This window comes from Procambarus clarkii, chromosome 46 (genome assembly GCF_040958095.1).
Source record: "Procambarus clarkii isolate CNS0578487 chromosome 46, FALCON_Pclarkii_2.0, whole genome shotgun sequence".
Taxonomy (NCBI): domain Eukaryota; kingdom Metazoa; phylum Arthropoda; class Malacostraca; order Decapoda; family Cambaridae; genus Procambarus; species Procambarus clarkii.
In genome coordinates this window covers 28,157,402-28,170,421 of record NC_091195.1, presented here as the reverse complement: position 1 = coordinate 28,170,421, position 13,020 = coordinate 28,157,402, and the positions used below count along the sequence as shown (strand labels likewise).

At 41.6% G+C, this 13,020-nt stretch overlaps 1 protein-coding gene across 1 annotated transcript in view; it reads left to right on the top strand.

Annotated features, from left to right (window-relative positions):
- LOC123770560 (uncharacterized) overlaps nucleotides 1-13,020 on the top strand; it is a 44,650-nt gene that overhangs the window by 24,606 nt on the left and 7,024 nt on the right. The window contains exons 5-6 of the mRNA XM_069301610.1: nucleotides 4,075-4,148; nucleotides 4,834-7,477. Of these exons, the coding sequence (XP_069157711.1) occupies nucleotides 4,075-4,148; nucleotides 4,834-7,477 (2,718 nt within the window). The remainder of the gene's footprint in view (nucleotides 1-4,074; nucleotides 4,149-4,833; nucleotides 7,478-13,020) is intronic.

Here is a 13,020-nt window from a genome sequence, read left to right as displayed (position 1 = left end):
GATGTGGGTTTCAGGGGACAGGTCTGGCGTGATATCAATCCCCAGGTTTTTCCCATTCTCTGATTATTGAAGAATTTCATCTCTCAAATGATACCTTGTATCTGGCCTCCTGCTCCCTGCTCTTATCTTCGTTACTTTACAGTTGCTCGAGTTAAACTCCAACAGGCATTTATTCGACCATTCCTTCAGTTTGTCCAGGTCATATTGAAGCCTCATGCTGTCCTCTGTCTAAATCCTTCTCATAATTTTGGCATCAGCAAACATTGAGGGGCCTATACCCTCTAGAAGATCATTATCATATATCAGAAACAGGATAGGACCGAGTACAGAGCCCTGTGGGACTCCACTGGTGACTTCACGCCAATCTGAGGTCTCACCCCTCACAGTAACTCTCTGCTTCCTACTGCTTAGGTACTCCCTTATCCACTGGAGCGCCCTACTAGTTTCTCCTTCCTGTTTCTCTAACTTATGCACCATCCTCTTATGTGGGACTGTGTCAAAGGCTTTCAGACAGTCCAAGAAAATGCAGTCCGCCCATCCTTCTCTTTCTTGCTTAATGCGGTCAGATGAGAAGTAGATGTTACTTTTACATATTGCATTAGGGTTAAAAGTAAACATTATTTCAGGTTAACTGCATTGAGAAACAAGATAAAGATTGTGTAGCTTTCATTACGTCAAGATAGCAGTCTCCGTGGCGTAGTGGTAAGACGCTCACCTGGCGTTCCACGACCGCTTTGTCATGGGTTCGTATCCTGGCCGGGGAGGATTTACTGGGCGCAAATCCTTAACTGTAGCCTCTGTTTAACCCAACAGTAAAATGGGTACCTGGTTGTTAAACGATTCTTCGTGGGGTTCGTATTCCAGGGAACGTAGGATTATGGCAGCCCATCCTCCGAATAGACAGTACGTTTTCATACTAAATGTAAAAAGTACAATCCAGACTATCGGCATAGTACAAAAATACACTTAATCGCCAGTATCGCACGAAAATATTGTGAATATTAGAGTTCACCTGTAAAACTGTATAGAAAACCACGACCTAACCTAACCTTTGGGAGTGTAATTACCTAAGTGTAGTTACAGGATGAGAGCTACGCTCGTGGTGTCCCGTCTCCCCAGCACTCTTTGCCATATAATGCTTTGAAATTACTAACGTTCTTGGCCTCCACCATCTTCTCACTTAACTTGTTCCAACCGTCTACCACATTGTTTACAAAAGTGAATTTTCTTATATTTCTCCGGCAGCTTTGTTTCGTTAGTTAAAATCTATGACCTCTTGTTCTTGAAGTGCCAGGTCTCAGGAGTTCTTCCCTATCAATTTTATCGATTCCTGTTACTATTTTGAACGTAGTGATCATATCGCCTCTTTTTCTTATATCTTCTAGTTTTTGCATATTTAATGCCTCTAATCTCTCCTCGTAGCTCTTGCCCTTCAGTTCTGGGAGCCACTTAGTGGCATGTTGTTGCACCTTTTCCAGTTTGTTGATGTGCTTCTTAAGATATGGGCACCACACAACCGCTGCATATTCCAGCTTTGGTCTAACAAAAGTTGTGAACAATTTCTTTAGTATATCGCCATCCATGTATTTAAAAGCAATTCTGAGGTTAGAAAGTGTAGCATAGGCTCCTTGCACAATATTCTTTATGTGGTCCTCAGGTGATAGTTTTCTATCTAGAACCACCCCTAGATCTCTTTCTTTATCAGAATTCTTTAAAGATTTCTCACATAATATATAGGTTGTATGGGGTCTATGTTCTCCTATTCCACATTCCATAACATGACATTTATTAACATTAAATTCCATTTGCCAGGTGGTGCTCCATATACTTATTTTGTCCAGGTCTTCTTGAAGGGCATGACAATCATCTAAGTTTCTTATCCTTCCTATTATCTTAGCATCATCAGCAAACATGTTCATATAATTCTGTATACCAACTGGTAGATCATTTATGTACACAATAAACATCACTGGTGCAAGAACTGAACCCTGTGGTACTCCACTCGTGACATTCCTCCAATCCGATACCTTGCCTCTGATCACAGCCCTCATTTTTCTGTCAGTTAGGAAATTTTTCATCCATGTTAGTAGCTTACCTGTCACCCCTTCAATATGTTCCAGTTCCCAGAACAGTGTAGGAGGACAAGCATGTAAATAGCATTTATTGCTTCTTAATTACAATTCGTACTTAACCAACAGCTGTATTGATATTACAATTTTATAAAACTAATAAAACAAAACTAAAATCTTTCAATAAATTATAAAGTAACTCACGATATTTTCAAAATTTGTATAAAATCTGTATTGTTTAATAAAACTGAAAAAGAAATTCTTTATATTTAAAACTTTGTTTATATAGCATTGAACACTAAAACTTCAACCTAAAAATTTTGAGTGTATTAACAGAAAATGAAGAGGATATATGGGGAGGTAAATGTAACAGCACAATAAGCGTATTTATGTACTATACAGTCAGGAATGTACTTATTACGTGTACTAGTGGCTGTACGAGAATGTACCAACGCTTGTATATATCAAAAAATTAAAGATGGCAAGTAAAAGTTTGTTTACATCTACAACATGAAGATAAGAAGTAAACGTTGTTTATATTCTCTTCTGTGAAGTTCAGAAGTAAAATAAACTTCACTTGTCTGTCTGTCTTTCTGTCTCTTCCTATCCATCTCTATGTCTCTTATAATTGATGAAAGAAACAAGTAATAAAATAGTCCCCATTAGTGGGTGGTGGGCCGGGTGGGAGCCAGGCGGTGTCCCATTGGCTTTGAGAAAGGGGGCGGGGCTTTTTAGAGGATAACGGCTGGGTTTGAATTTATGTTGTTTATTTAGGTAAGGTACATACATACAATAAATTTTTACAAAGATTGGTTGACTTATAGGTAGAGCTAGTACATACAATGCCTAAAGCCACTATTACGCAAAGCGTTTCGGGCATGATAAGCTTAATACTAATTGAGCATAATGAGTAGAATGAAAACAAGAAATGAAAACATAGGTGAAAAAGCAGCACAAATACAATTATGTCGACAAACAGCGCTCTTTAAAGAAAAACCAGACATTGGTTGACAATAGAAGGGTAAGGTAGGTTACAGGGAATTTATTAGGTATAGCTTCGTTTTTAACTTAAACTGGTTGAGAGAGGTACAGTCTTTAACATGGTTGGGAAGGGTTGTCACTCTTTATGGCCAGAGTACGATGAGTAAAATATTTTTATTACTTTTTTTTTGTCAAAGTATTAAAGGAAATGAGCATTGGTGCCACAGGTGTTACTAGTTGTATTCACCTAGTTGTGCTTGCGGGGGTTGAGCTCTGGCTCTTTCGGCCCGCCTCTCAACTGTCAATCAATCAACTGATTTGTTCACACACACACAGAGGGGCCTCGTAGCCTGGTGGATAGCGTGCAGGACTCGTAATTCTGTGGCGCGGGTTTGATTCCCGCACGAGGCAGATACAAATGGGCAAAGTTTCTTTCACCCTGAATGCCCCTGTTACCTAGCAGTAAATAGGTACCTGGGAGTTAGTCAGCTGTCACGGGCTGCTTCCTGGGGTGTGTGTGTGGTGTGGAGAAAAAAAAGTAGTTAGTAAACAGTTGATTGACAGTTGACAGGCCGAAAGAGCAAAAAGCTCAACCCCCGCAAACCCAACTTGGTGAATACATAGGAAGCAGCCCATAACAGCTGGCGAACTCCCAGGTACTTATTTACTGCAAGGTGAACAGTGGCATTAGGGTGAAAGAAACTCTGCCTATCTGTTTTTGCCATCGCCGGGGATCGATCCCGAACCCTAGGATTAAGAACCAGAGTGCTGTCCATTCAGCCACCAGGCCCCCTGACTATGACACTGTTCCCTCTTGAATTCTGGCGACCCTGTTGAGCATGTACCCAACAGGAATCAAAGTGCAAAGTTAGGTGAGGCTGCTCAAGCATCTGGCCTTAGCATCTCCAACCTTATACAGACACACATTCCAAGTTATAGATATAGATTGTTTATTGTAATAAATATTAAATAAATAATTATCACGACGTAATATAATCCTGAAATTGTTTTCCATTTATTCCAGAAAATGTCAGGAATCCGATGGACTTTCTTAAGGCAGATGTAGATTCTGTTCAACACACGTTTGGAGGAGAAAAGGCAAGTGACCAACCGAGAAATATTATATTATCAAGTAACTTGTTTTGAAACAAGAGGAAGTGTAAGTTATGGAACATAATAATTCAGCGATCTGCATAAATATAATAATAAAATAAGATCTTATAGAAAGGAAATAAGATCTTATAGAAAGGAAATAAGATCTTATAGAAAGAAATAAGTTCTTATAGAAAGTTAATAAGATCTTATAGAAAGGAAATAAGATCTTATAGAAAAAAAAGATCTTATAGGAAAGAAATAAGATCTTATAGAAAGGAAAGACAACATGTATGTGCTCGTACAACACAAAGTTCTCTCTCGTTATATGTAAATTTTCCTTCATGTTCTGGAGGGTTCTGTTATGACACTGGACCATATTTACAGTGAACAGCTAAATATGTTTTAAGTATCAAGGTGAAGAGATAAGTCTACTTATCAGAAAGCCCCACAACAGGAGGCAACAGAAGCCGCCGGGGTCTGTACACACCTAATGAAATGTCTTTCCTTAAGTATGGTATTCACGGCACATGAGGAAATCATTGATATATATATTTATTGGATAAAGTTTTGAGATTTGTGATATTTTTTACAAATTTACTGTTTCAAAACAATGAAACTCATTAAATACTATCTGGTCATTTGTAAAGCTATTGGACAACATTTCACTTTGCAAATAACAAAATCCTAGCGAGGGTTCACCGAGAGCTGTGCTGAGCAAATTATAAAACCCAACATGGCCGCCCTGACGCAAGCCGCAGTAGTCCAAGAGGAAGATCTCAACAGATTACGGTATGAGCTGGCTGTGACTAAGGCCGGACGAGATGCCCTAGGTAGTGTGTTTGTGTGGCTGTACAAGGGAAGCTACCCAATAAATACCCACCTCACTCAGACCCTTAGGTTCACTAATGCCCTGTACAGAAAGGTCTTCAATACTCACCAGCGGCACAGCCTCGACAATTCCATCGACGTCACTACTGTAAATACATTTGATATCACCTTATTATACAGCTTATTGCAACGCGTGTGTGGTCTGGCAGATACTGATGACCCCACGTGGACCACTCCGGGACCTCTCGGGCCATCACTCGAACACCTCATTTATAAGTTGAAACAACACCGAAACACGTTGGCACATGAACACGTGAAGATGACGGAGCACGAGCTCAAGACAACGCTAACTGAGCTTAGTGACTTACTGAAGGAGATGTTGAGAGTGGCCGGCGCCCGGGGTGGGAGAGACAGCCAGGAAGTGGACCAGGTGATCAAGGATGTCACCGAGTATATTGAAGGACTGCGAGAAAAGATCAGAGAACCACTGGATCCCGCGGATAACACACACCTGGATCGGCTTCACAAGGAGATTAAACTCTTCAAAGCTCAAATAATAGAAGAGGTTAAGCAGAGCAGCAAGCAGGAGCTAACTGATGGGTACCGACAGCTGTACCAGATCGAGCCCGCACCCTGGCTCCTGCTCAACATTAAACACGACCCAAGTCACACCTTCACAAGACTGCAGCTTGTTCAAGACTCCACAATAGGTGTACGACCTTCCCACACACCCAAGGTTCAGGACATCAAATATGAAGACCTCTTGACTATCAGACGAGAGGACGGAAGACTGCCTCAGTGTGTCCTCCTGACTGGGGAAGGTGGTATGGGCAAGACAACTTTACTCAAGCTCATCCTCGAGAAGTGGGTAAGGGACCCTTTGGCCATACATCACCTCGACACTGTGGACCTTGTTTTCTATGTATTGTGCAGGGACAGACATCTTAATACTATCGATGATCTCATCAACAATTTGCTGCCTCAAACATTGCTCAACTCAGATGTTGACTTCCAGATGTTTAAGGAGATAATATTGAGCTTAAACATATTATTCTTAATTGACGGCTACGACGAGGTCAATGAGAACTCAGAAAAGTTGATGAAGGAGCTGTTGCCTCTCCCTGGCATGAATGTGAAGCTTGTGATAACTACACGTCCAGGCTGGGATGAAGCCCTCTCACTTCTCATCCCGTCCAAAACTCGCTACAACATACTCGTCTTGGGCATAAGCCCACAACTTCGCTTGGAATACGTCAACAGAATTATCAATGCACTGGAGACGGACAAGAGCAAGCAAAAAGCCACCGAAGACAGGTTTACACAGAGGCTGGAGAAGATGAGTGAGTTACTTGGAGATTACCTCAACACACCACTCACCTTGACCTTGCTGGCGCTCCTGTGCGTCGAGACTCCAGAAGATTTTAAGAAGCTCACCACGAGCACCGAAGTCTACGAACAGATCCACAGCTTCATAACCGAGAAGCTAATATCCAGACTCAAGATCAAACAAGTGGAAGACCCCGAAGACAAATGTGACGAGTTCCTGTTATTCTTTGAAGAGATCAGTTTACGAGGGATCGTGAGGAAGGAGTTTGATCTCCAGCCGGACACGGTAAAAGAGATTAAGTTGAAATGTAAAGCCCTGAAGCTCCCACACGAGGAGGTCTTGTCCAACTACTTTACAAGAACCAGTTCTCGTCGAGGTCTCAAACTGGTGTGGGTTTATGGTTACTTTCACTCCAGGTACCAGGAGTATTGTGCCAGCAAGGCCCTGTTCGCGCAGTTGCTGAAGGCAGACAAGGAGAGAGGCGGCCAACCAGCGCATAGCCATTACATGGAAGGATGGAGGAAACCAAACCTATTACATGATGTTATGTTAGAGGGAGAAGGCGAGACGCTTGATGGGGTAATTAGTAATCATGCCAAATACCAAAACGTCTTAATCAATATTACAGGTGTAATGATTGCCCGTAAATTGGAACACAAATTTGCCTCTCAGGTAATTGACATGGCAAGACCTGATGATGAGGTGTTGAAGCACATAGTCGAGTCCCACATGAATGAGCACATCATCGAAGCCGTCGTCAAGGAGCTGTCTGACCAAAAGCACTGGGATATACAAAATGCTAATTCATGTGACGTCCTGCCACTTGTTCTTAACAAGATGACCCTTAAACCTAGGAGTCTTTCTATTGCCATCAACAGTAAACCACAACTCGGCCAGATCAGTCCTCTTATGTCAGTGCTAGTTAAAAGGAAGATCATTCTATCATTATTTCTCTTTTACCACCACAATGAAAATGACGAATTCTCAGACGTATATTTGGAAACCCTGACAGCGCCGGGAAGCGAATGTATCTTGCAGGGGTTTGCTGGCCACCTGTCTGAGAAAGTCATTCCCAGCTTGCCAGACAGCATAGTCAGTCTATACCTTCGTGTCACTCTACAGGAGCTGCCCATCCTCCTAGATCACATACCACATCTTCCACACATCAAAAACTTTTGTGAGTATTGTCATCATCATTTATTTCTGAGGTTGGAAGAAAACGTGCTCAGATTGGGGACTTGTTTATTTTATAATGGTAAATAATAAATTAATATATAATAAATTAATAAATAATAAATTAATTATTATTATATAATAAATAATAATAACAAATAGTATAATGATAAGCAATTATTTTTAATGAATCAAATAGCTAATTAGGATGAATGATAAATAATTATTGACTAGTGCATAACAATAAAGTATTAAGGATAATTATAATGAATAATCCTTAATGATAAAGTAGAAATCAATTACAATTAATAACTACATCCATAGGTAGTAAATGAAAGTTGCATTAATTTAATTACACTAATTGCAATTCATGGGAATATTTCTTAGCTATCTGCAGGCTTATCACTTTGGGGGTTCCGGCAGAGCACCCCCAAAGATACAGCAAATGCTTAGCATGCTAGAACAATTGCCCCTTGAGCACGTCTGTAGGCCGTCCCTTTCAAAAATAAAACGGAGGATGCAGAGGATCCCGGCCGGGAGGAGGGTGGGCGTTTTGTAAGAGAGCAGCTGCTGGCTTGTCGGGAAGAGGGGCCACGCAGTCTGCGTTCGGGTTTATATAATCTCGGCTCGTTGCGCGCGCAGCTTGGGGCGGTTAAAGTCAGCTCCCAGACATACGTTCTCTTCCCTCAGAAAACCCACCGTTTTTGGGAAAAACAGTGTTCTTTTCTCTATATTTCTGTGCATGACTTACTAGCAATAAGAACAATATGTATTTCATTAGTTAGGTTATATATATATATATATATATATATATATATATATATATATATATATATATATGTCGTACCTAGTAGCCAGAACTCACTTCTCAGCCTACTATGCAAGGCCCGATTTGCCTAATAAGCCAAGTTTTCCTGAATTAATATATTTTCTCTATTTTTTTTCTTATGAAAAGATAAAGCTATCGATTTCATTCTGTATGAGGACAATTTTTTTTTATTGGAGTTAAAATTAACGTAGATATATGACCGAACCTAACCAACCCTACCTAACCTAACCTAAGCTATCTTCATAGGTTAGGTTAGGTTAGGTAGCCGAAAAAGTTATGTTAGGTTAGGTTAGGTAGGTTAGGTAGTCGAAAAACAATTAATTCATGAAAACTTGGCTTATTAGGCAAATCGGGCCTTGAAAAATAGGCTGAGAAGTGAGTTCTGGCTACTAGGTACGACATATATATATATATATATATATATATATATATATATATATATATATATATGTCGTACCTAGTAGCCAGAACTCACTTCTGAGCCTACTATGCAAGGCCCAATTTGCCTAATAAGCCAAGTTTTCATGAATTAATTGCTTTTCGACTACCTAACCTACCTAACCTAACCTAACCTAACTTTTTCGGCTACCTAACCTAACCTAACCTATAAAGATAGGTTAGGTTAGGTTAGGTAGGGTTGGTTAGGTTCGGTCATATATCTACGTTAATTTTAACTCCAATAAAAAAAAATTGACCTCTTACATAATGAAATGGGTTGCTTTATCATTTCATAAGAAGAAATTTAGAGAAAATATATTAATTCATGAAAACTTGGCTTATTAGGCAAATCGGGCCTTGCATTATAGGCTGAAAAGTGAGTTCTGGCTACTAGGTACGACATATATATATATATATATATATATATATATATATATATATATATATATATATATATATATATACCTACACATTTACTAAGGCCAAATATTGTTTATAAGGATGGTAAACTTTACTTTCATGTATTTATTTATTTATATACAAGATACATTGGGTTTATGAGAGTACATAGCATTGATGTTGTTACATTCTTGTAAAGCTACTAACATGCATAGCATTTTGGACAGGTCCTTAATCTAACAGATAATTTTAAGTACAGAAATTAAAACCACGATATAAGGTGAAAGGAGTGATTACAGTGGTGAAGTTGAATGGCTTAGGAACACATACTGGGGGATTGGGTAGGATCAGGTCCCAGGGTTGACAGAACCCTAGAACCTGAGACACAGCATCAGGTCCTAGGGTTGACAGAACCCTAGAACCTGGGACACAAGGGTGTCTGGGTATTAGACTACAGAAATAAAGAATGAAAATCCACCAGAATGGTAAAGTACAACAAAACAAGATTGCAGGCGATGAGTCACAATAACGCGAGTGTATTTCTGACCGAAACGCTGCGCGTACTAGTGGCTTTACAAGAGTGCAATTACTGTACTATGCTATGTATTCTCACAAAACCAATATACCTTCTTGTATATAAATAAATAAGTAAATAAATAAATAAATAAATAAATAACGTGGCTAAAGTATGTTGACCAGTCCACACACTAGAAGGTGAAGAGACGACGAGAATGGTCCAGTACGGACCGAAACGTCGTCGTCCCTTCACCTTCTACACACAGAGATCACACTAATGTGATGCATCAAATGAACAAATCCACAAGGGCCGTGACGAGGATTCGAACCTGCATTCGGGAGCATCTCAGACACCGCCTTAATCGACTATTGACATAGCTCGGGAGCAGGGGGGGGGGGTTGTGTAAAATCCTGGTTTGTGCCTCGGAGAGGCTACGGGATCCAGTAAGTTTAGTAAAACTTCGGTTTCAACCCATTTACCCTATCGTAGCTCAGTCAATTAAGGCAGTGTCTGGGATGCTCCTGGACGCAGGTTCGAATCCTCGTCACGGCCCTTGTGGATTTGTTTTCCTTCTAGTGTGTGGTCTGGTCAACAAAACAAGATTCTGCATGAAAAACATTAGCAACCCTGGCATGCACACGCTTGTTAATGACAAGTGAACGCTAGTTAGAATCATCTTCTTGCCACCGTATGGTAGCCCTGGCTGCCTTAAGTCACTGACCAACTGGCTACCTCACTCCTGCACTGTCCATGCAACAACCAATGATAAATGGGAAAGACGGAAATGGAGAACCACTAATGTCATGATAAAGAGGCGATACATTTGATGCTGGACTTATAAAAAGAGTTTTCTCAGTGGCTCTCCGACCTAACTCACCCACACACACAACAAGAAAACAAAACTGTATCACAGGAGAGAGGTCATGATAAGAAACCATTGGATTGCCTAGGAACAAGCACCAGGCACCGAGCAACGTGTCTGGTACAACGAGTTCAAGCTCAACAAACCACAATGTTGGACAGAAAACAGGAGATGCTTTTTCACCCCTAGTGTTGTAAACCCATGGAACAACCTACCCGCCGAAGCCATAAACGCCAAAACCCTGCTGGGTTTTAAAATACAGCTGCAAAAGATCATCAAGGCAAATGGGGGGACCTCTGACAAACCGCTGGCTTCCTGTCCTCATCGAGGCCACTAGTATTGGGCCTCAGGTAAATTCAGGATCTGGAAAAACCCCCAAAGCAAACAAAAATGGTCCGTGACAGCCTCAAAATGCCCCACACACCCACAGAGTGATGGAAGGGCTGGGAGAAACTCACGAAAAGATGAGGAAGGAGGCTGTTACGGCCCTACTGGGGCGTAACCGGGTTCTTCTCTGATGGTATTAGAGTTTGGGAATCCGGCCCCAAGTTAGTAGAGGCTTTCAAGGGATGTGTTCCATAACGCAAGTTAAATTAAAGGGGGAGGGATACAAATGCTCTGATTTATATATATATTTTCACCACCACCATAAATAAATAAATACCAGTTGCACACGGGGTTTATCATACACGATTATGTACAATGGCTTGTCTTCCTCCGAAGACATGGGATGCTCCACGGTGCTCACGATGAATCCTCCATGATTCTCTTGGTGAATCTACCCTGGCCACAGGCCAGCCAAATTACAGTTCCACTGGGTGCTCCGTCGTGGAGGCCTTCAACCACAATCCAGCCTGTAGCTGGCAGGTTCCGATCAGCTCCGCTGTGTAGGCCACTCCACGACCGATACTAGAGTTGCGAGCCCTAGGCAGGAGCCTTGTGTGATCCCGCTGATCACTCTCCTCTCTAAGCACCACAGTGGCTAGTCTCTTCCACCAGCCAGCCCCGGATAAGGCGATTCCTGATAGTGCCACATCACAGGCAGGCTAACACTCTCAGCAGAGTTCGTCTGGGGGTGACTCACAGCTTCTTCAGCAGACTCATGGAGAGACCTTGGCTGCCTTGGGTAGACTGATCCATCGTCCAATACAGCAGCCCCAGGTCGACTCTGTAATCAGACACGTCATTAGTACTGGGACTAGGGAACCTCACTTACAGGCTTAGACACAAATGTCCACCTCTCTGCTCCATAGATGGCGTTGCTGTCTAAGCGCCACCTCACCAGAGGTCAGCAATGCAGCGGCTATGTTATGAGCTGATTAAGACGGGAATCCAGCCCCTGTGGCCAGTATATTCTGTCCTCGCTAGATGGCGTCGTCCATTTGGAGGGGGTTTCGGGAGCGGACTCACAGATGGCGTTGTCGTCACTGCTCCGTGCTCCGACGGTGGACTCGGGTCCGTAACAGAGGCCCATGGTGAATAAGGTGCAGAGCACCCAAACGGCCTGCCGCCAAGACGTTTAGTTCACCCAGGTCAACAGCTGTGGAGTGCTCGATCCCAAGGAGGGCTACCAACACACAAGCACAGGCAAACCCAACAAAATATTGTTACTATATGGCACAGACTATATGGTTATTAAATGTTGTGTAAGCGGGAGGATGGACTGTCTTATTGTGCCTTCATTGTTTACTCTCTCCCACCAATGAGAGCAGGAGATACATCCCAGTGTTTATCATGTCCACCAATGAGAGCAGGAGATACATCCCAGTGTTTATCATGTCCACCAATGAGAGCAGGAGATACATCCCAGTGTTTATCATGTCCACCAATGAGAACTGGAGATACATCCCAGATGTGGGAACCGACCTGTGAGATTTATATTTATTTAATTTATATGAATTTATATTTACGTTAATTTATATACTTCGATAGCAATTTGTATGATGATAAGTGGACTGTATTTCTGCAATAATCTCACAAATCGATCCTCTATACATTAGGGGGGTTTATATTAAATTTATATATATGCAGCCAATCAAACTACAGTATTAACTACACATATTGAAGAGGTTCCTTATCTTATTTGTACAGCAGGCCTTAGTCCACCAGGTATAACCAGGATGTAGACACCAAATTATCCTCTTTGAGGTAGCTTCCATCACCCAGTAACTGGTACACAAAGCATGCTTCCTCGTCTTGACCTGTCAAAAGGGCGCTAGCTATGAAGCCAGAATCCTAATATATGACAGCTATATCAGAGAAAACACTGTACAAGGAACCATAAAGACCTGGCTTAATTACCTTTAGTATGAGGCGATCTCGTGATCTAACCGGCTCACCCTATCTAATTACATTAATGGCCACAAATGATAGATAAATGGGTTTCGGCAGAACACTTAACTTGTATTTGTTGACAGCGTGTTGATGATGGTACACCTTTGGTTTCCATAACACTTCGTCCAAGTCAAATTAACAGGAGCCGAATTTGCTCCCGTGAGCCTC